Source organism: Netta rufina, assembly GCF_964035555.1.
Source record: "Netta rufina genome assembly, chromosome: 2".
Taxonomy (NCBI): domain Eukaryota; kingdom Metazoa; phylum Chordata; class Aves; order Anseriformes; family Anatidae; genus Netta; species Netta rufina.
In genome coordinates this window covers 147,539,141-147,560,315 of record NC_140124.1, presented here as the reverse complement: position 1 = coordinate 147,560,315, position 21,175 = coordinate 147,539,141, and the positions used below count along the sequence as shown (strand labels likewise).

At 42.7% G+C, this 21,175-nt stretch overlaps 2 protein-coding genes across 10 annotated transcripts; one reads left to right on the top strand and one right to left on the bottom strand.

The window, feature by feature from the left end:
- Positions 1-1,701: 1,701 nt before the first annotated feature.
- Positions 1,702-5,893, bottom strand: NDUFB9 (NADH:ubiquinone oxidoreductase subunit B9). Its single transcript, XM_084282161.1, has 4 exons — positions 5,740-5,893; positions 5,222-5,414; positions 2,903-3,016; positions 1,702-1,946 (listed from the first exon to the last, which is right to left on the bottom strand). Exons 1-4 carry the CDS (start codon positions 5,823-5,825, stop codon positions 1,815-1,817), a joined length of 525 nt encoding a protein of 174 aa, XP_084138287.1. The 5' UTR covers positions 5,826-5,893; the 3' UTR covers positions 1,702-1,814.
- Positions 5,873-21,159, top strand: TATDN1 (TatD DNase domain containing 1). 9 transcript variants are annotated; one of them, XM_084282151.1, is made up of 12 exons: positions 5,873-5,934; positions 6,614-6,679; positions 7,584-7,633; positions 8,836-8,899; positions 10,125-10,268; positions 10,369-10,411; positions 14,610-14,695; positions 14,822-14,862; positions 16,226-16,302; positions 16,974-17,044; positions 17,950-18,076; positions 20,547-21,159. In XM_084282151.1, the coding sequence occupies exons 1-12, from the start codon at positions 5,913-5,915 to the stop codon at positions 20,647-20,649; spliced, it is 894 nt and encodes a 297-aa protein (XP_084138277.1). In that variant the 5' UTR covers positions 5,873-5,912; the 3' UTR covers positions 20,650-21,159. The 9 variants fall into 9 exon arrangements, with proteins under 9 accessions (XP_084138277.1, XP_084138281.1, XP_084138280.1 ...); XM_084282155.1 differs by having other exon boundaries at positions 20,288-21,159; XM_084282154.1 differs by having other exon boundaries at positions 20,191-21,159.
- Positions 21,160-21,175: the final 16 nt, after the last annotated feature.

The following is a 21,175-nucleotide window of genomic DNA, read 5'->3' as shown; positions in this document are numbered from 1 at the left end:
TTTGGATGTCAAGGTTTCCTCCATCAGACCTCTAAAAACGAGAGAGGTAAAACTGCCTGAACTCATGGGATGAGACAGAGACAGTCACCAGGCAAAGCAAAGCAAGGAAACCCTTCTCCTGTCCCACCCCCAGGACAGCGGGGCTCCCCACGTGGCGGTGCCTTGGGAAGACAAACGCCACCACTCCCAGCGCCCCCCTGCCTCCTTCTTTCCCCCAGCTGCCATCGCTGAGCATCCCCGTGGTGTGGGATGTCCCTTGGGGCATTTGGGGCCAGCTGTCCTGGCCGTGTCCCCTCCAGCTCCTGGGGCACCCCCAGCCCCTTGCAGGGCAGCACGAGGAGCTGGGGAGTCCTTGGCTCTGGGGGAGTGCTGCCCTGCAACAACTGAAGCAGCGGTGTGCTGGCACCACTATTTTCATCCCAAATCCCAAGCACAGCAGTTTAGGGGCCTCGACAAAGAAAATTATTCTACCCCAAACCATGACACTGCCAGAAGAAAGTTGCTGCTGTCAATTCCACACATGCTTTCAGCCAGAATTTATCAAGCGCAGCCCAAGTGCCAGCTCCCACACAGCTCCCAGTGATTGAAGACTTCTTTGTTGCTGTTGTTCAGCCTTCTCGGGAGCAACTGTAGTGAGGGAGGGCAGCGTTCCCACATGCAGCTACCAGGCAGCAGCCTGATTTATTTCCTTGCCACTGTGACAGATTCATTTTAGTCCTCAGGTTTCCATTTGTCATGAAGACATTAAAGGAAAACTCAAGGTGCTTTGGCTGGAACCCCGTCCTGTTGTGAGGATTAGAGCTTCATCCCCCATCTTTTTATGGCTGTTACCCCATGCACTCATCGGCCAGGCTGAATCATTGCAAAGCACAGCCCTGCCATTCACAGTGAGCGTGAATCCCCCACATCTACACGCACAAAATGCACAAAATGCTTGTTCTGTGGTGTTCCTGTGAGCACACGGGCACCAAAGCTGCCGACAGCCACCTGCAGCTCAGAGCTGAGGGCTGGGGGAGAGGCAGAGCAGGCTGAGGGGTTTTGCCCTGTGATTCTATACTGCCCCGTCAGCTTTGCCTCCATGTGGTTTTAGCCCTTTGTAAAGCATTTGTAACTGAGGTAAGTGCAATGCTGGGAGAGCAAGCCCTGTACCAGAGCCCTGTGATGCTTCCTGTGTACAAACACCCCCGACACCTGAGGGGGGAGAAGAACCAGCTCCACCAGAGGGCAAGGAACAGCTCCAGCTGCCTCCTAAGACAAACTTTTAGCGGTGGAATATATGAAGACAATTTCTTTGTCCTTTTAAACAAACTCAAGCATGTAGACGTACTGAAGATGACAATGTAAAAGCCAAATTAAAATCCTTTTTTTTGTTGTTTTATCTCCAAGCTGGAGATGTTTAGTCCTTAAAACAGATGAAATTAAGCTTATATTTTTTTCTCTGGGAACACGGGTTTTATGCGGATACTTTTTCAGTCCCAGCAGTCAGGTTTTCCAACTCTTGCTGTGAAAGCTGCAGTAAGCGTTCAGCTTTCTAAAACTCACTCTGGTGTTAGTATCCCACAAAAATCCCTTCACTGGCTGGTCAAGTATATACCATATACTCCAGGTGCACAGTGTAGATGTTAGCAGTCACCTGTTCTACACCACGCCAACTGGAAGTGTGTGCCTGCTGTAGTAGGAGACCAGAAAGTCACAAAAACATTTTCAGTTTCACTTCACTTGGCTTTATTTCGCATGGCAGTAGCATATGTTCACTGGCATACCTACTGCCTCCAGAGGAAGGATCGCTTCAATTCTCACTTGCAGCAAGGCTTTCACATGGGCATTTCACGGGGCCTTGTCACAAACTGCCACCACAGCGGTGGCAGATGCCCCTCCTTACGAGCAGGAGGCAAGGCTTCAGTCTTTGGACCATCACGTGGAGTTTCTTCTTCTAACTGCTTGACCTAGAACACAAGACACAAAAAAATAAATGCTTTGGTGCCCAAGAAACTGACCCCATTTCAGGAGAGAACTAGCAGTAGTGCCTTCAGTTGTCCCCATTACTCATTTACAAACTCAGTAATCACTGCAGGCTCATAATACCTAATTAAGAAGGACTTTCTAAGAGGGAAAAGTGGTTTACAAAAGATTTTGTTACTTAAAAGGTCATCATTTCCTTATAATTCGTGTCTGCCATTGCTAAATAAAGTGCATTCTCTCACTTCTTTGAAAATAAGCAGTTAAATTACAGGTCCTAAAACACTCCCATATGAGTCAGGAGGAGACTTCTATTTTTTCATGCCCCCATCAGCCCATTAGATGTCATCAATAACCATTTCTTGAAGCTGTGTAACTGCTGGCTGCCACTGTGTTAACTCTGATAGAAGTGACACATTACACGTAATCCAACTAGTTCTCTACAACCAAATCTAAAAATTTATTTTGGGATAATCAACTTTTTCCAACTGAAGCTCAATTTAAGTTGACCAGAAGTTAGCCTGGATTCCCAAATGATGAAGTCCATAGTAAATAATTTTTAAAGGTTCATCCACAACACGTTCAGAGCTTCACAACAGCAGAAGAGGAACTCTCTGCTCATTCATCTCTTCCCATCCCACTTCAGAATTTACTAAAAGAGCTCCAACAGCCCTGCACTAACTGAAAGGGTGGCTGCAGCTTCAGCACCCATCGAATTCAGCCATCCAAATTCCCTTCATGGCCTTCAGGAAGCTGTAGCTCAGATCTGTGCACATTTCAGGTCAAGCCAGCATTTCACACTGAGAAGTGTTCTAACAAAGCAGAGCCTAAGACCACAGCAGGCATTCAACATTCTCACTTAAAATATTTTCCAAGAGCACAGCTAAATGCCACACAAAGTGCTTGCTAAAGCGGCTTCCCCTGGCATCGAACAAGCACTGACCTCTTTCTCCCAGCTTTCCTGCTTCAGCTTCTTCCACTGCTCTCTCTTGGCAAAGTAGTCAGGATACATTGCCTTCTCAGAAGGATGCCAGTAATCCAAGCACCATTCAGGAATCTGTTAAAAAACAGCAACAAAGCAATAGCTTTACTATATATGTATATAAAAACATGTAAGATCTGTATGTACAATACTAACACACGAAAGAACTGAACACGCTCATTAAACCCGTTATTAAAATGGATAAATAACCCATGAAACAAAGTACGACATACAACCAGCATGTAAGAGCTATCTAGTTTCAGTCATGAGTCACCACACGGCAGAGGGCAGAGCTTTTCATCTGTTTCGTGGATTCTCCTTAGTCAGAGGTGAAGTGATAGCGACTCGCTTAAATCCTAGCATCTCCAAGACAGACCCCAGGTCACCTCCCTTTACTCTAAAGCTCCTGAAATAATTCCATCTAGGGGAAAAGATGGATTTTCCTCCCCTCCTATCCCCAAAGGCAGCAGGTTAAAGATCCTTCTCTGCAACTATTAATTCATTTCGTTTGACAGCTCACTTCTGCTCGTCTACAGCTATTCCAAAAATTAGCGGCCTTTAGATCTTGATTATGGTTCAACCTCCAGAGGACTGGCCCAGCTCTGGATGGATATCCTAATAAAAACTGAATTCAGAATTCTGCAGCAGCACATTGGTTTGCTTGGTTTGGAGAAAAACAGGCCGAGAGGTGACCTCGCTGCTCCCTGAGGAGGTGGGGAGGGAGGTGCTGGTGATGGCAGGACACGTGGGAATGGCACAAAGCTGAGCCAGGGGAGCTTCGGGCTGGACATCAGGAACAATTTCTGTACCGTGAGGGTGGTCAGACACTGGAACTGCCTAGAGAGGTGGTTGATGCCCCAAGCCTGCCAGTGTTCAAGAGGCATCTGGATAATGCCCTCATTAGTGTGCTTTGACTTCTGGCTAGCCCTGAAGAGGTCAGGCAGTGGGGCTAGGTGATCCCTGAAGGCCTCTTTCAATGGAACTATTTTGTTGTACATCACTGGATGTTAATATTTTAAAGATAAGAACACCGACAAAAAAAATAAGGAAAATCTATGTTAAAATTAAGTTGTTTCGGTATCATTATTCATCCAGTGACATTTGCAGTTCCCTGCTGTGATTCTCATTGCTGAATAAAATTTTGGCTTTACAGAAAGAACAGACCAGCTATTAAATACAGATATATACGTACCAAGCACCATTTAAAAAACAAACAAACAAACAACAACAAAAAAAAACACATCTACAATGGACAGTCCCTGATAAACCAAAAAGCCAAACCCTTGATAGCCACTTGCTTAAAGCACAGGCTTAGCATTTAAAACAGGGCAAAGGAAAGAAAAGTAAATCCATTTATATTTCTGTATGAAAACTGATCATTGCTCAACTGACCTTTTTTCTGTTTTGTTTTCACCATTCTCTCTAGTACTACTGAGGCTCATGACCCTGGCATAAGCTTTAGTTCTCTTCTTCCATTCCCACTCGTGTTCTTTTTTTCTGCCTCTAAATCTGTGCCAGGTTCTTTCTTTCACATGGCTTCTTATCTGTAAGGAGCTGATCAGATCTAGTCTTCTGCATCAGCACCACCTTCAAGATTTGGGAGTAAAAGGGTAGATCTCTAGATCAGTGCTGACGTCTCGTGGTGCATTAAAAGGGAAAACGCCAAAATAGTGAAAATGCTGTGGTTTGTTGTGAAGCCTGTTTTTTCACTAATACATCAAGGGGAGGAGCCAAACTGCAGAGTGCCTTACATTAAGAACAGCGCTGCTATTTTTAAGCATACAGCTCACCATAAAATGGCCCTCAAACACTTATTTGGCACTGCAGTGGCTTGAAGGAAACGGTAATTTGTATCATTCCTCAAAATGCTGGAAGAAAGAAGGCCAAGTGAAGAGAAGCTCCCCAGCAGCCAGGCTGACACCAAGCTCTGACAGAACCAGAGACCAGGGCTGTGACCAGACGTCACCACAAAGGGTGGTGCTGCTTCCTCCCTGTCCTCTGTCACTGCCACCAACCCTGTCACTCTGTCTGTCTGACCCATCACCGAGCAGCCTCCAGTTCCTTAAATCCCAGCAAATACAAGCTGGCTGTCCTCTGACAGAGCAGCCAGCTCCATTTCAAGTGATCACACAAACACGACTCCCAGGCAAGCAATACGACTCCCAGCACCAAGCTGAACCAAACTGCAGCCATATTAAAGCCTACTTAACACCTTCCCCTTCTTTTCAGGGCCAGCAGAGCGAGGTAAGCGTGCTGACAGCCACCCCACAGCCCCCTGACCTTGTAGCACTCGTATCTCTCGTAGGAGGTGCCGCCAGGGGAATCGGGGAAGATGTAGGGCTGGGGGTGCTGGTGTGCCCAGAACTCCTCCTGGCCGGCCTTCAGCAGCTCGGTAGCCTTCACCATGTCCTTCACATCCTTGTTCTTATCGAACCGCTCTCTCAGGAGGCAGGCAAGGTAGCGGTACTTGTCCCTGCAGGCACACGCGGTGCGTAGGGGATAAAAAAAAAAATATATAAAACAAACATCACAGAGAAAATGACAACATCGTCTATTAACCCTACACAAAAACAGGGCTCCTGAGGGCCTCATGTCCGTAGATCCAGCGCCTTTGCAGGCACTGACAAGAGGCTGAAGAGACATTTTGGCATTTTCCTCACCCTTTCAGCCATATTTATAGGAAAAAGACGAGGATACCCCCCCCCCAACCCCATGGGGGTCCCGTCTCGGTGGGGAAAGCCGGCGGCGGGGGCTCAGCCCTGCCCCGCTCCTTACACCTCGCCGCCTCCCCTCCTCACCGGTGAATGCACCAGGACTCCAGGTGCCGCAGAGACTTCTTGTAGAGGCGCAGCACCTTCTGCTGGTGCGTGAGGTACGCCGCCATTTCGCGCTGCCCTCCCCTTCACCTTCATGCGCTCCGCCTCACGGCAACGTGGCGGCCGGGCGCAGGCGCCGAGCTCCGCCCGCCGCCATGAACCGAGCCAAGCTCATCGGTGAGGGGATGGGTGGCTTAAGGGGGTCCCTATCCGTGTCCCCGTCCCCCTTTTCGTTGTGTCCGCCGAGCCCCGGGTCCCTCCGTGCTCTACCCAGGGTCGGGGCTGAGGGACCCGCTCCCCGCGAGGGGCTGAGCGCTGGCCGCTGTGGTGACATGGCCGGCGCTTCGCCGGGGTTTGTCGCCCTCTGTGAGCCCTGTCCCCCCGCTCCCAGGGCCGAGGTGCAGGCAGGCTGCCCTTGAGGAGAGGTTAGAGCCGATAAAAATGGGTTTGGGGACAGTTATGCCCTCTTTGGGGCTTTCTCTGAGGGGTTGTTGTGCGCCCATTGAGGTCTCCCCCACCCACTAAATTCAGGGGGTTCCGGCAAGCCCTCGCCCTGCCTTTCGCAGGACAATAATCTTTAATTTTATCGAATTAGATTGGATAAAAGCATTTACAGGAACACCGAGTTAAAGGCTGTGTGCCAGTTGCTGCGTTTTGCCTTTCCTCCTACTGCTGAGGTGAATTGGCAGCTTGGTGGGGAAAGCCCAGGTGGTGGCAGTAAGCAGTGCCCAGGAATCTGCCTGTGGTGGTGAGGGCAGCTCTAATGTACGCCTCTAAAATACATCTGGAGTTCTCAGAATGAAATGTGGAATGATGCTAATAACTATGTTTGGTTTTTGTTTGTTTGTTTTTACAGATATCGCTATTAACCTTACAGACCCTATGTTCAGAGGTATCTACAGGGGAACACAAAAACATCAAGGTAAAGTTACTCTTTTTAAAAGGGAAACCTTTTGTTTGTCAGAAAGTAAGACTAGATTTTTTTTTTTTCTCCAAAAATAAGATATTGGATTGGAAAGGACCTTAAAGCCTGTCAGGTTCTACCCCCCTGCCCTGGGCAGGGACACCTCCCAGCAGCCCAGGCTGCCCAAAGCCCCATCCAGCCTGACCTTGAGCACCTCCAGGGATGGGGCATCCACAGCTTCTCTGGGCAGCCTGTGCCAGGGCCTCACCACCCTCAGAGTACTGAATTTCTGCCTTTATATCTGATCTAAATCTACCCACTCTTAGTTTAAGCCATTACCATTTGTCCTATCGCTGATTTATCCCAGATAAAGAGTCTCTTTCCATTTTTTTTTTTGTAGGTCCCCTTTAGGTACTGGAAGGTTAAATTAGATGTTCTAAGCAAAATACATTTATTTTTTTCCCTACTGAGTTGCTACTATTAAGTTGTCATATAGGTGACTACTTTGAGAGCAGAATGCAATGCTAATGTATTCACATTCAGATAATGTGAAAGAAGCTGATCTGAGAATTAGGAACAATAAACTATCAAAGTATTGCATTGCTGAGTCATAGTTATTAGAAGTGATGCTTTTTTCTTTTGCATTCTTCATATATATTCATATTATAGATTATATGTATATAATTATATGCAGATATATATATTCAAGAGCCTCCTAAAATACGTGAAGAATATCCACTGATTTTTGGACTTAGATCAGGTCTTCAGTTATTGCATTCTGCTATTCTTTTTTAAAGTGTCATTCAAAGATTGTTCGTGATAGGAATTTTGATTGCATGAAAGAAATTTTTAGTTCAAAAGTTGTTAAATTATGCCACAAAACCTTAAGTTCAGTTAGTGATATTTCTGTAAAATTTTGCAGATGACCTTTTGGATGTGGTAGAGAGAGCAGTCAAAGTTGGTGTTAAAAAGGTAATTTCTTATAATTAGAAAACTTCTTCAGTATTTTAAACTGCTTTTAAATATTTTGTTTTCATAGTGCTCCAGTATGAAAACAAATGTTTCTGGAACTTGCAATGGAAAATGCACTTTCTTTAGTGCCATAATGCAAAAATATTCTGTGCAGGTAGCATTGTATTTAGGTTGCACAGATCATTAGGTGCTCAGGATATAGTTCAGTACTATAATATGTGATCTGTAGAGTTTCCATTATACAGTTTACACAGAATGATGTTCTCCTCTGACCTATTATAATTTTTTTTTTTTTTTTCCAGAAGTTTTCACATTAGTTATATTATGAGCAACAACTCTTGTCTCTTTTTTATCCTGTGTGACTCTTACTGTACAGTTACTGCTGCAGGTCCAAACAAAAAACTGTGATGGTGAACCTTCAGGTATTTTGATATGTAAAAGTGGCAGAAAAGCTGGAAGTACCTGTGAAATGTTATGGTTGATACACCTGAATGTCTGCTAGTAAATATTGGCAAGTTTGTAACTGTTACCTTGAGATCAGTGTTCTCAGCAGTGGACCACACTGCTTTAGTTATAATACTCTAGCCTGCCTATATGAGCATCTCTAAATTCAATATGTTATAAAGGCAAAAATATGAATTAAAGTAAAATGTATCACACGCTGTTATGGGCTGTTCTGCTGTACTGATAGGCTGGATCATTAGAAATAAAGAAATAAACCCTCCTCTAGAAGAGGAGCAGCCATCTTGATGGTTTGCTGAAAGGCTCTTGTCTGAAAGAGTGGGAAACGAACCGAGATGCAAAAAGAAAGCACTGCTGATGGGGAAGGTACCACACTGCAGCGAATACAGAATCATCGTCCCTTCTGCTGTATTTGTATGTGCTACAGTGACTCAAAATTTCTTGAGTCATTGTCTTAGAACTTAGCATTGCTGCAAATAGAAGTATTTTACTCATTTAATGGTGTGAAATAATTAGTATAAAAGGTACTTGATTTTTAAAAAAAACAATTTCTGCTACCTAGACTATTTCCTAGCTCCTGAGGACCATTGAGATGTGTTACTGAATTATGAAACTTTGTCATATATATATTAGTAATTGCCTTCTCTTGTTTTCTCTCTAGATTCTTAGTTCTGAGTGTTTTCTTACGCATTGTGTTTGGTGTTCAAAGCAGAATGTACTGACAGTACTTTTCTTTCAAGTTTTTGATCACAGGTGGGAGTCTACAAGATAGTAAAGATGCATTGCAGCTGGCACAGACCAATGGTATGTTTGCTTTGAACTTATGTTGTCAGTCAAAAATACAATCTTCACAGAATTAACAGTTTAAAAGGAACAGCCCCTGGAGTTTACAGAATCTTGGATTAAAATTTAAAAAAATCATGTTTCAGAGTGGAATAAATGCATTGTGCGTGGCTTTATGGTGCTATTTATATCCCTGGGTGATGGAAGCAATTGGCCATTGCTCTTATTTTCTATTTATAGATAATTTGATGTTTAGAAAAAGCAAACTACACGTGTTTCTGGAAGCAGAAAGTTTTTGCCAAGGCTCTCTTCCAGAAATAATCTGAAATGCTTGTATGATGTGGAATGTAAGTTGCTTTGTGATTTTTCTTTTTAGTGTAATTTACCAGTCTATCATGACCAGCTGAACAGCAGAGCTGCCTTCCTCTTTACTGTTCTCATGGTTTTCCCTTTTTTTCCACTGAAAGGACTATGTCCTTCCCTTTCTTCCTTAGGCAAATATCATTCCACTGATTACTTAAAGACGTATTTGAACTGCAAAACACACATTAAAGTACTGTTTACAGAAAAAAATCATAAAGTAATTTAGGTCGGAATGAACCTGAGGGGGAAACCTGTTCCAACTGAATCCACCTCCCCACCTCCATCAAATCAGGACCAACTTTCATACTAGCTCAGAGCCTTTATATACGTGTGTGTATATATGTATGTATATATTTTCCTCCTGTGCTCGTACATTCTTTGTAAAGGCAGTTTTAGTGTTGGCACATCTTTTAGTGTTGGCACTGAGATAATCTGGATTGGATTTTTGGATAAATCAGGCTAGGCGTTGCTTGCAAAATTCATTAATAGCTAACTTGGAGGTGTGAAGGGAAATCACATACCGCCTACAGTTACAGCTGAGGGTAACCTGATTTCTAGGTGATCTCAAGAGGTAGGTGCCTTTGAACCTCAACAGTTCTGTGATTTGTTCAGGGCTGCTGCACCAGAATAGTTCACCTCAGTACTGCATCAAAACGATGGGCAGTAAAGAGAAGCCTCCAGCCCTGAATAGAGACGCTGTCTGGCATCATTAAAGCACAGAGTGTCAGTGTAATAAAGTCATAAATACATTCAGAAGGAGTTTCCTTCTAAAGTTGAGAGCAATAAGGAAAAAAAAAAAAAGTTCAGATACTGGCTATACTTTACATAAACTCATTTTTTTTTCTTATTTTACTTAAAACCTTCTAATGTTGTCTTGCTTTAGATATGTTTTACAGTACAGCTGGCTGCCATCCCACACGCTGCGGAGAATTCGAGCAGGGTAGCCCAGACCAGTATTTATCTGAATTAAAAAATCTGATTGAAAAAAATAAGACAAAGGTAATAGCAGTCGGAGAATGTGGCCTAGGTAAGTGTTACCTTAGTGTTTTGATATTATTTTTTCCTTCAGTAAATGAAAAAGTCCTGTCACCCTAACTAACTGGGGGTTTTGTTCTTTCCAATTGTAGATTTTGATAGATTAGAATTTTGCCCAAAGGACACCCAACTCAAGTAAGAAACTTTGCATGACTCTAAGTTGACTTTGTAGCAATTTACAGAAATGTTTTCTGTCTTTTATTCTCCTGAGTAGCATTTTGTATAGTTCTGCAATTTGCTTTTTTTTTTTTTTTTTAACAAAAATGTGACTTTAAAGGAGGATGCCTGCATTGAAGAAGTGCTGCGCTCTGCATTTTGCTGTCTGCCTGGTATTGACTTACACGTCCTTTTGTGTAAAATCCATCAGATTTTGTTGGTTTCTGGGTATGGCAGATACTCGTTCTTGCTAATACTGAGGAACCCTTGAAGGCTCATAGGAAGAATAATATAATTGTGGTGCGTGAAAGAAGAATTAGGTTGTTGGAGTGGAAGGTGTGGGGGAGGGAACAGAGCAGTCAAAAAGGATAAGTGAGCAGTGGAGAAAAGGAAGCCTTTACTAAGGGCAGTGCTTGCTGAGATGGGTGAGAGCTGATGAAAAAAAGAACCTGAGGACCTGGAGAGAGCTGTATATTGAGGTAATCTGTGCAGCAGAGATACTGGGTGGAAGAAACACCTAAAATCAGTTCACATTTTCTTAGTGAAAACCTCTGTCTACAGAGAGAACTGTGGACAGAGATAAGTGTAGGAAGAAGTGAGTGATTCATCCCTCACCTCATTTGAATTTATGAATTATCTTGCATATCACTGCAATGAGCAGATGTAGTCACTGGGGGGCAGTGGTTAGGTGTGGTTTTTCTAATTGCCACATGTTCTCAGTGGGTAGTTAGTCAGTTCTTTGTAATACTACAGTCATACAGTAAAATATTCACTGAATTGGACAGATTTTTTTTTTTCTTGGTAGCATTCTACCTGTACATTCATCCCGTACAGCAACTTCACTGGTGTATACTGTGAAGAAGTGCTATTCATAAAAAATAAATAAAATAAATAAATAAACACCTGCTTATTTTCTATGGCGAGCTAAGACACTGGAGGAATATCCTATTTTAAGATCCTTGATGCTCTTGAAAGAAAATTTAAGGAAAAAAAATGTGATTGTCCTTACCTAATGAACTGTAGCTGACAACCTGTAGCGAAAATAGTCTAATTGGATGGATTGAAATTGGGCTGCAAGGCAAGAGGTGACAGGGTGGAACGGAAATCACTCCTGAAGTGGTAGGTGAATCCTTACTAATTAAGGTTGATAATGATGGAAAGTCTTTACCCAAGCTGTTTGAGTGAATCAAATGAAACACATAAATCTAGCTCCAAAGAGCTCTTTTGAAAGCCCTTGCTGGAAGTTGCAGGTAGAAGGAGGTGAGTGATGAAGAAGCCCAAAGCAAGAAATGCAAGGGAGCAAAGAACTGCTGAAAGCCTCAAGGACAGACGGCTGCAAACATTGTGTTTGCAAACTCCTTATCTCCTAAACAGGCGGCTTTCCATGCTGTTCACCTTTATGTGTTTGTGAAGTGTGGTTGGGGTGTTTGAGGTTGGTTTGTTTTTGGTTTTGTTCAGTCAGTATTGGGTTGGGTACGGTCATGACCTTTAACAGGCTGGAGAGCAAGTTCTTCAAATTAATGCTCCGTGTGTGCTTGATAAATGAACAGAAGAGGAAGGTGAAGTGTGAAACGCAGCACAGCTGCTGGTGGGCAGCACACCAGCTGTCAGCCTGGCTGCAGCTCAGGTGGTGGAGCAGCTGCTAGGATGGCTGTCAGGAGTTACCCTGTGGAAGAGGGGGTGTGACAATTTCCCTGTGGGTAGTATCTGAGTGTGACCTCCAGTTTATTTAGCATTTAATCATGATTTTTTTATTAGCTATCCTGTGTTTCCTTCTGAATAATTTCCGCCTGTAAAGATGGAAATGATTGTTTCATCCCATTTCTGGGGTTGAAAAGCTAATAAAGATTAAATTCCTTTGCTGAAGCACCACTGGGAACTCTTTGTCTGAAGCTTTCACCATTTTCTTAACTTGTCCAGCAGTAAGTGGTGATTTGAATGGTAGGTGAAGGTGGTGCCTCCGTGTTATGCAGAAGATCACATTATAAACGGACTGATGAGTGTATAGAAATTTATCTTCTGTGCTGTTGAGATGGGTTTACGGGGCTCAGGGGCAGGGAAAGCAGCAGCTGCAGCTCTGTTAGTGCCTTGGTTCCAAACCTGGAAGTACCGCAGAGTTTAATCTTTGTGGTCAAAACTATATCTGCAAACAAACATGCAGGAATGTTCTCAAACTTCCTTGTTGAGAAGAAACAGAGCTAGCACTGAGTCTCATCCGAAAGAAGGTGGCTGCTCCTTAAGTACTGGACCCAGTGAAGTTTGGGTGCCTGCTGATCTGTATTGTTGCATTCTAATCACTGTATCTCCGATTTCTTTACAGTTTTCCATAGTTTTTTTCATAGTTTCTTCCCTATGTTTTTTTTCTTTCCTTTTTCTTTTTCTTCTCTGGGAACTTCCCAATCAACCTCCCCTGCAGCTAGATACAGAAGAAGCTGACATCACCTTCCTGTTTGTAGGGGCACTTAACTGTGAGAGGGGTACTGGTCTCGGAGGTACAAAATTAGACTGCAGTTGGCCCGTGGGTTACTCATGGGGGTTATTTGCAGCTCAGTCTCCAAACCTCATTTTCATATGAAATGAGTCTTCTAAAGAATGAAAATCGACCAATTGTAGCTATTTAACTGCAAGAGTAATCATGAGTTGCAATTAAATTTATATTTAGTCAATCTAAACTAAGCACAGTATCTAAGACTAAAGAGAAAAATTCTTAGTAGGGGTAACTCCTTCTCCTGAATTTTCCTGTCAGTTTTTAATGTTAAGTCCATTTCTCTTCCCCCTGTTTTATCTCAGAGATCCACACTGATGCCCAAGGAAGTTAACTTTTATCACAGAAATAGCAACCTGCAGTACACAGAAAAGTGAGAATTGCACAAATCAAAATGACAGGTGGTGCTGTCTTTTTTTTTATTTGTGTCTACTTCTTATTTGCGTGTTATAAAGGTGTAAAACTAATGGTGTGCTGCCATTTTCTCCTGTTCCATGTGAGTCATACACAGTGGTATGTAGACACCAGCTTGCCTAATGGTGGGAATGCCCCTAGGCTGCTTTTCACCTAAAGCAGCCCCACATGTGCACACAGACCCCGACTGCTGGACAGACAATGTTGTCCTTCTGTCCTGCCCAAGTAACATCATTTCTCATGTTACATATGGCTACTGAGTCAGGTCTGCACTGGTGGCCCTCTGCCACGTCTAAATTCCTCTAATCTGTTTCCTGAGCGCTTTCAATTTGCATGTTTGGGTGTAGTGTGACAGACAAAAAGAAATGGTGAAGGATAATTAATGCTCGGGGGTCAGAACTAGCTGAAATGGCACGTGACAGGATCAGGTCAGAGCTAACTAGTTCCCTTTAGAAACTGGCTGCCTATTTACCTCCCCTCTGCCCACGTTTTTATGTCTCTCCATAGGCTGGCTGCCTCGCTGTCACTGCTCCTTCAAAGGGAAAACTAGAAGTGGAAGGTAGGAGAAGGATAAAAATGAGTGAAAAGGAAGGGATGCAGGCACACAACAGGGAGGAGAATTGGAAGGAGTGAAGGCAACGAGCAGAACAGGGCAGCAGTAAGATGCCTGATACTGGTACTCATTCCACCTCAAGAAAAGCAAGACTGCCCTTCATGCAAGAGCAACCAAAAACTCCAAACTGTTACTTCTTAGGCCAGCCAGCTCGGCTGCATGGTTTTTGGCCATTTGAGGCTACAGAAGTTTTCACAATGCTCCCTCCCTCACCCTTCCAGCTTTTATGAACGCTTCTTGAAATAGCGGTCTCCATGCGGTACGCTCTCTTCCATTCCTGAAATTTCAAAACCTCGTGGAGAGAACAGTCAGTTCCTGTTTCATTACAAATATCTAAATAAAACCAAGCTCCACCAAGACCCACTCTACATGAGGTTTGCACCCTTTGCAGATATATTTATGCCTTCTTCCAGCGTTGATGCTCCTGACCACTTCTTACCCACCTTCAGGAGCAGGTCACTACTGTATGAATGAATATACAATGAGGAAGAGTTTCTTTTAAACTTGAGCTCTTAAACTGTACGAGTGATAGCTTTTGCATGGCAAATCTATTAATTCAGTCTTCACCTCTGGAGGGCAAAAACGTACAAGCACTGGAAAAAACCTGTTCTGCTATATTTAGCCTTAGACTGAGTTTCTGTTTAAAAGTGATTTTTATTTTACAGATATTTTGAAAAACAATTTGACCTGTCAGAGCAGACAGGACTGCCCATGTTTCTTCACTGTAGAAACTCGCACGCTGAATTTTTAGGTGGGTTTTGTTTGAGAGTTTCAAGCACTAATAAATGCTGAATATGAAAAGTCTAGAAACCTGAATCTTTCACCTTTGTCTGTTGCAGAGCTCTCTTACATTTTTTTTATTTATTCCTTTTCATAGACATAATGAGAAGAAACAGAGAGAGATTTGTTGGAGGGGTGGTAAGTTTGGACGTCAGAGTGGGTTTCATTTTTACCTGCATGTGTTTTGTGTGTGGAGGATGTGTGTGAGTGCAGTCACGGGACTTCTTGTTTGTCATGGAGCATGGGTATGCCTCCAGTTACACGCTTTCAGCTATTACAAATCAATATCAGCAATCCAGTCCCATTTTTTTGGTATTTCTAAATTACTTCGGTATTTTTGTTTTCATTGCTTATTCAACAGTTGTTGTTTTTAGGGAGGGTGCTGCAAGGTAAGAGGATAGGCTGAGAAAAAGCTCTGCAGCTGACATGAACAGTTTTTCTTGGCCTGTCAGAAGGACAGTTTAAGCACTTTATAATTGACGTTGGCCTCTTGCCAATTCTGCAGTGTCCATAACTGCAGTGCCTTCAGACCACAGATAATTTGGATGTATGTCCCCAGTGGAAGCCATAACCTCAGACATTTGCTTCTGACATCAGACATTTTCAAATTACATCCAGATGTGAGTTTTCATTGCTTTCTGTCTTTAGATATTCAAATCATGTGCTTTAATTCAAAAGCATAGCAGGAAAAAACTTTGGATGAGATGATTAAGAAAGTCCAGCAACCCCATTATGGCAGGGCCTTTCCAAAAGTAATCCAAGCTTGGGTTATTCTGTGCCACTAACATCAGGCCACACATCTTACCCGAATATCACAGTCCCCAAGTTTCCCCGTTGTCACCACAAAAACCTTCCCCAGCTCAGTGCTTGTCACGCTATGCTCTTACATCATACTGCACAGCCTCGCCTTCCTTCCTCTCTTATACAAAGCTGGTACCGAGTAGAGAAGTGAGGAACAGGCACCCTCTGCCATGGGTCATTCCCCTCACAGTTTCCAGATATGTTCTGGTTTGCGCCTTGTGGCCTGTCACTTGCCTCTCTAGTTTCTGGATGACCGTATGGCACAGACTACCTGCTTGCTGCAGACTGAGGTCTGTGAAGAACATGAAGCTGGCCCTTGTTCTCCCTGACAGAGTCCTGGAGGGAATGCAGAGGCAAGAACATAAAAGTTCAGCACAGACGGGGTTGGGGATTGTTCCCTGTATGGTGCCCCACCTTCCAGCTGTCCGCTACGGGAAGTTCCTGGGCCAAAAGCAGGATCACTGAGTGGGCCTTTTCTGTGTACATTTGTCACTAATAACGTGGTGAGCAGTTTTATTGCAGCGTGAGCTTTGCCTAAATTCAGAATCAGATGCACCACGTCCCATCTCTGTCTGAATTCCTGAGTGCACAGGTATTCGTGACACAGACACATACCAGTGTGTACTTGTAAATGACTGGAGATTTAGGTGAAGTCTGTGTATTTCTATTACATGCACACACATATATTTATGCCTTCTAGGTTCATTCTTTTGATGGCACAAAGGAAGAAGCAGCAGCTATAATAGATTTGGATCTTTACATTGGAATAAATGGCTGGTGAGTTATTTACAGGAAATAAAGCTATTTTAAAGTGTCAGCTGCAGTGAACTCATTACTTTCTTTTAAACGATGAGGTCAAGTTTTCAAAGCTCAGTAGGCCCTTAATCGGCTGACAGATTTAGAATTGCACTCGTTAATCTCTTAGCTACGAAAAGTTCCTAACTCACAGCTCAGGAAGTTAATCGAGCCTTGGGTCCTTTCTGCTACCCTCCAATCAATCCTTGTTCGTAAATAAATAAGGACTGAACGTGGAAGCAGGCTTTCTGTGAGGCACCCTTAAAATAAAATAGCGTAGTTTGAAGTTGCTGTGTTAAATCCAGGAGTAAAGCAAATGCAACCTGATCAGCCTTACGGACTGGTCTCACAGGCTGAACCTCAGCAGTCATCTGGTCAAAAGTCAGCCAGCCTGACTTCAAGTTGCATGGCTTGGTGAGGGCTGGGCAAGGGAGGCAGCGCGGGTGGGGGTTCTGCTTACATACCAGGTCGAGCCAGCTTCACTGTGTAGCTCCCAATCTGCTGTTCTCTGCAAGGTTTGAAGTTGCAGGAGCACTTTTAAAAGTAAAACAAATTTTATTAATTATTTAGGAGGCTGCTTTTGCTACAGAACAACAAGCAAAGTAATTAAACAACTTTTTTTTTTTGTTTGTAACCAAACTCTGATCTTCTAGTTCCTTGAAAACAGAAGCCAACTTGGAAACCCTGAAATCGATTCCTAGTGAACGATTAATGATAGAGACCGGTAAGATTTTATATCTTGCTCAGCAGTTGGTGACTTAAGTGCTCTTAGGCAATAAGATGTGTGTGCACAGCAATGATAAGGCAGGATCAGGAATTGAGGAGTCAGGAGTAGAAAAAGGGCTGCCAGTTGCTCTGCTTTGGAAGACAGTTCACAGGCTCCTTCTCAGCCTTCTGCTAGAGGTAAAAAGCTGCCTTGCCAGCTTCTGACATGACGGGGGAAGATGAAAAGGACAAATGAACAAGCCCACATTCCCAGTTGTATTGAGATACCAAAATCCTGCTGCAGTGGTGGAAATGGACCGTATGCAGGGCGATGGCTAAGAGATCTGACCAGTAGCAGCAGTAATGGCAACGGAAACAGCAGCTCTATAAATGGAACGAGCTGGGAGAAGGCTTCAGTTCCCCTCTTGGGCTAATGAGCAGTGATTTTAATTTACTGAGCAGGGGTGGGATTTTTTTTGCACATACATTTTACATATGAGTAACTGTCCATTAAAAAAGCAGTATTTATTTGAATTTCTCAATCTGAGAGAAGGGGAAAAAAAAAAGCAAACTGCCTAAAACCTTGCATTTATTTGCACGTAAAATATAAACCAGTTAAAAAACAGGAACTTTCAGTGGAACAGATGCAGTGTATGTCACCATCTTTGTCACGCCAGTGGAAGTTAGTGCTATATATTATTGTTGCTGATACTTCAAAAAGCAAACTTCTAAGATAATGGTATTAAAATACGAAGATTGTTAAGATGTTAAATTGCCCAAATCTCTTAAATTCCGTTTTGAACTGGAAGTCATTGCTAGAAAGAATTTGCTAGAGCTTTTGTCTGTGGACACAGTTGATTAAACCATCTCATGGTATTCTCAAGTGATTGCATGCTCCTAACTCTGTCTTTCAAATGAAACTAGATGCGCCTTGGTGTGGAGTGAAAAATACCCATGCTGGATCAAAATACGTAAAAACGACATTTCCTACCAAAAAGAAATGGGAAATAGGGCACTGCTTGAAGGACAGAAACGAACCCTGCCATATAATGTAAGTGTGCTGCTGTAGTAGTACGAAAAGTACTTCAAATCTCACGGGGGGGGGAAAAAGCAACAGCTCACTGGAAGTGTAGCAAATAGAAATGAGTATAAATTTATTGAAACTTATGTAAGGTATTGCTTAACTGAGTAATTAATGAGTAATTATGAGTAATGGGTCGACACACAGATCAGAGAAAGAAACTCCTAGGGGTACAGGACATAGAATTTAGATGTACAGAAGCTTCGTTTCCTGCCACCTCTTTGTAATGCATCCTCCCAGAGGTGGGAAAAGCAAGGAAACGTGCCCTTGTTTTAGTGAAAATGTTTAGTTATCTCCGTTAAATAGCTTTGGCAGATGAAATGCCTGAAGTTTTATGACTGTTAGCACAATCTGGTTGGTGTCACAGCAGGCTTCTCTGTCATCTTCTCATTATCAGCTCCTGGAAAAGGAGTTCAGGAAGGTTTCTTGTGGCGTAGCGCCTGAATGACTTCAGTGCAGCAAGTAAAGTTCATGGCTGTACTTATACAGCTGCAAAGCCTGTTTGTGTGATCAAAAGATCTTTACTTTGCTGGGAAGCCTCTATGTATTTCTCCGAAAAGTTGTGTAAATGACCTGTTTGGAACTGGATTTTGAAATAGTTCTCACGATGCTACGGAAGAACCTAGGAATTTGGCAGTGTCTAAGCAAGAGGTTATGTGACAGCTGAGGGCAGTGCCGCATTTTTGAGAGACCTGAAGAAACTTCAGAGAAAAAATTGATCATGCTAAAGCTTACACAATGACTCTACCAGTGTTCAGATATATTTCTGTGCAGTTATTTGCTCTGTAATACTCTTTGAAATTAATTTTATTTTGAACCCAACACTAGCACAGGGCTATTTCAGTACTGAGGCTTTCTGAGGTCAGTCCATGACTGTGGAGCAGCGAATAGAGCAACCGAAAAACAAAATCTTGTTTAGCTTAACCTTATTTCAAACCAACTGTCCTTTTAAAATTAATTATAACCTTTACTGGATGTAGATTAGTAACCTGAGAACCTCTTAAACCTTAGGAAGCGCAGTATTTTGTGACTTCTCGAGCAGCATGATCTGTTGTGAGTGGAAAGGTAGCGTGAGGCCACAAACTATATTTAATATTTAGGGTATAGATGCTGTTTAATATAGCTCCGTTGGCAGGAGGGTTTTTCCACTTGTCTTTTTTTGGTGGTGAATGGGGGCGGGGGGGACAGCTTTCAATTTTGCTGGTGATTTTATATATATATATATATATTATATATATATAAATAACTGCACTACCCCCCTTGGAAGCTATTTTTATTGAAATTCTAGCCACCAGAGGCTTTTTTTTCTCTCCCGCAGTTTTCATACACACAATGTCACAGAAACTTGTAGGATGCTATAGTAATACACCCTACTGCATCCTTGTGAGGGTCGGTACCTGAAAGCCCCACCAAAACTCTTCAGGGCTGAAATTCTTTGATATTTGGCAGATATTTCTGTGTAGGCCCGATTTTACCCCATCTTCTCTTCAATATCTCCTTAAACCAAGAAGCTGTTTGGCTGCAAAGCACGTGAGTGGGCATGAAATGGGCTAATTCTTCACCGAGGAAAATACCAGTATGAAAGGAATAGTTGGGAGCAACTTTTTCTACTCTGCCTCCTTCAAAAAGAAGTTTAACTATTGTGTAAGTTGTGGCAAACATCCAGAACCCAAACACCATTGAACTTGAGGTCCTTCATCTATATTACAAAGCAGCTTGCTTGCTTTCCTACTGCTAGGGAAAAAAATAAAAAACCTGTTAGGAATTGTACAGAACGTACACTATTTTTCTGTACACACAAGTGTTAGGAAATCAAGAAAAAAAGTACAGAGACAAGGTTGTGGCTTGTTTTTGTCTTACGGAGTGTTACTACTACTCATTCAATTTATTTTGCCACCTTTTCCCAGGTTGTATCAAGGCCACAGGCCTTTTATAGTTCTCATTTAACATCGACTGCTACTACCTGCGTGTAGTCCTCACAATCTAGAGGAAGGGGAGGTTGCAATGACCTCTTTTGGCAGCTGTGCTCTCGGGTAGGTTTATAGCTGGAATTTAAGCTTTGCCATAAACCCGTTTGTTTATAGTGCAGCTTTAACCTTGAAAGGAGGTTAATGAATTTCAGTCTGAGGAATCAAGACCGCTGATAAAGACATGCACAAAGTGACACTTTCTTTGAAACAGAAGGCTGTTTAATAACCTCTGAACAAGAGTCAAAAGACCAAAGATGAATCTGTACCAGGGAGCAACCCGTGTTCAGAGAATGGACGTCAGTGACTTAGAAGTGAAGCTGTTTGCAGGTTTGAGCATTTTACCCTGGTGCTCTCAAAGGAGGTTTTTATTCCAGGTGAATCTTAGTTCCTGATGTACATACAGATGTGACAGTCTGACGTATGTTCAGTGCTGAGTTTCAGCGTCTCTAATACCCATCTTTCTTTTTTAGTCAAATCCTGGAAATAATGGCAGCGGTAAGAGAAGAAGACCCGCTCGAGTTGGCCAATACGCTATATAACAACACTATTAAAGTCTTCTTTCCAGATATGTAAAGTTGTTCTTCTTACGCTCACTCAGCATAACTTAAGACTGATCATATCTGCAAGTTCTTATCAATGGAAGCCAGTATGTAGTGCTTTTTTTGTACAAGATTAAAGCTGATTTTGAAAAAGGTGGTCTGCAGTGGTACAGTTTCTCAGCCCTATTTCCTTTGCATCAAGATTGAGGATCAATTTTTAAGATAGTCTAAGCTAGCAGCTCTTGTTAATACGTGTATGCGTTGCAAAATGAATACCAGGCTGCTGAGTTCACATGTAGAATACTTCAAGTTACTACTGGTAATTCAGAAGTGCTTAACAAATCAAGTGCATGCTTTACTACTTTACCCCAAAGCTTAACAGGTTCAGTTTTTTGTTCCGCATACACAAATGCTGTAGCATTAAGCCTACCAGCCTATTTTTTTTTTTTATTTTTATTAATACAACTCACTAGTTTTTAAGCAATAAAGCTCTGCTAATACTGAATTTGTAAGTAAAGCTACTTTGGTTCAGGCTTTTCGTTTCTGATTGGAGCTGTTGA

Bases quoted from the DNA above. Each gene is read 5' to 3' on its own strand.
- NDUFB9 (XM_084282161.1), bottom strand. From the start codon at position 5,825: ATGGCGGCGTACCTCACGCACCAGCAGAAGGTGCTGCGCCTCTACAAG. The intron at 3,017-5,221 runs GTCAGGGGGCTG...GTTTTTTAACAG, and splicing joins AGAGATACGAGTGCTACAAG to ATTCCTGAATGGTGCTTGGA. The intron at 1,947-2,902 runs GTCAGTGCTTGT...CTTGTGTTCTAG, and splicing joins AGGAAAGCTGGGAGAAAGAG to GTCAAGCAGTTAGAAGAAGA.
- TATDN1 (XM_084282151.1), top strand. From the start codon at position 5,913: ATGAACCGAGCCAAGCTCATCG. The intron at 10,412-14,609 runs GTAAGAAACTTT...TTTATTTTACAG, and splicing joins CCAAAGGACACCCAACTCAA to ATATTTTGAAAAACAATTTG. The intron at 14,696-14,821 runs GTGGGTTTTGTT...TCCTTTTCATAG, and splicing joins CTCGCACGCTGAATTTTTAG to ACATAATGAGAAGAAACAGA.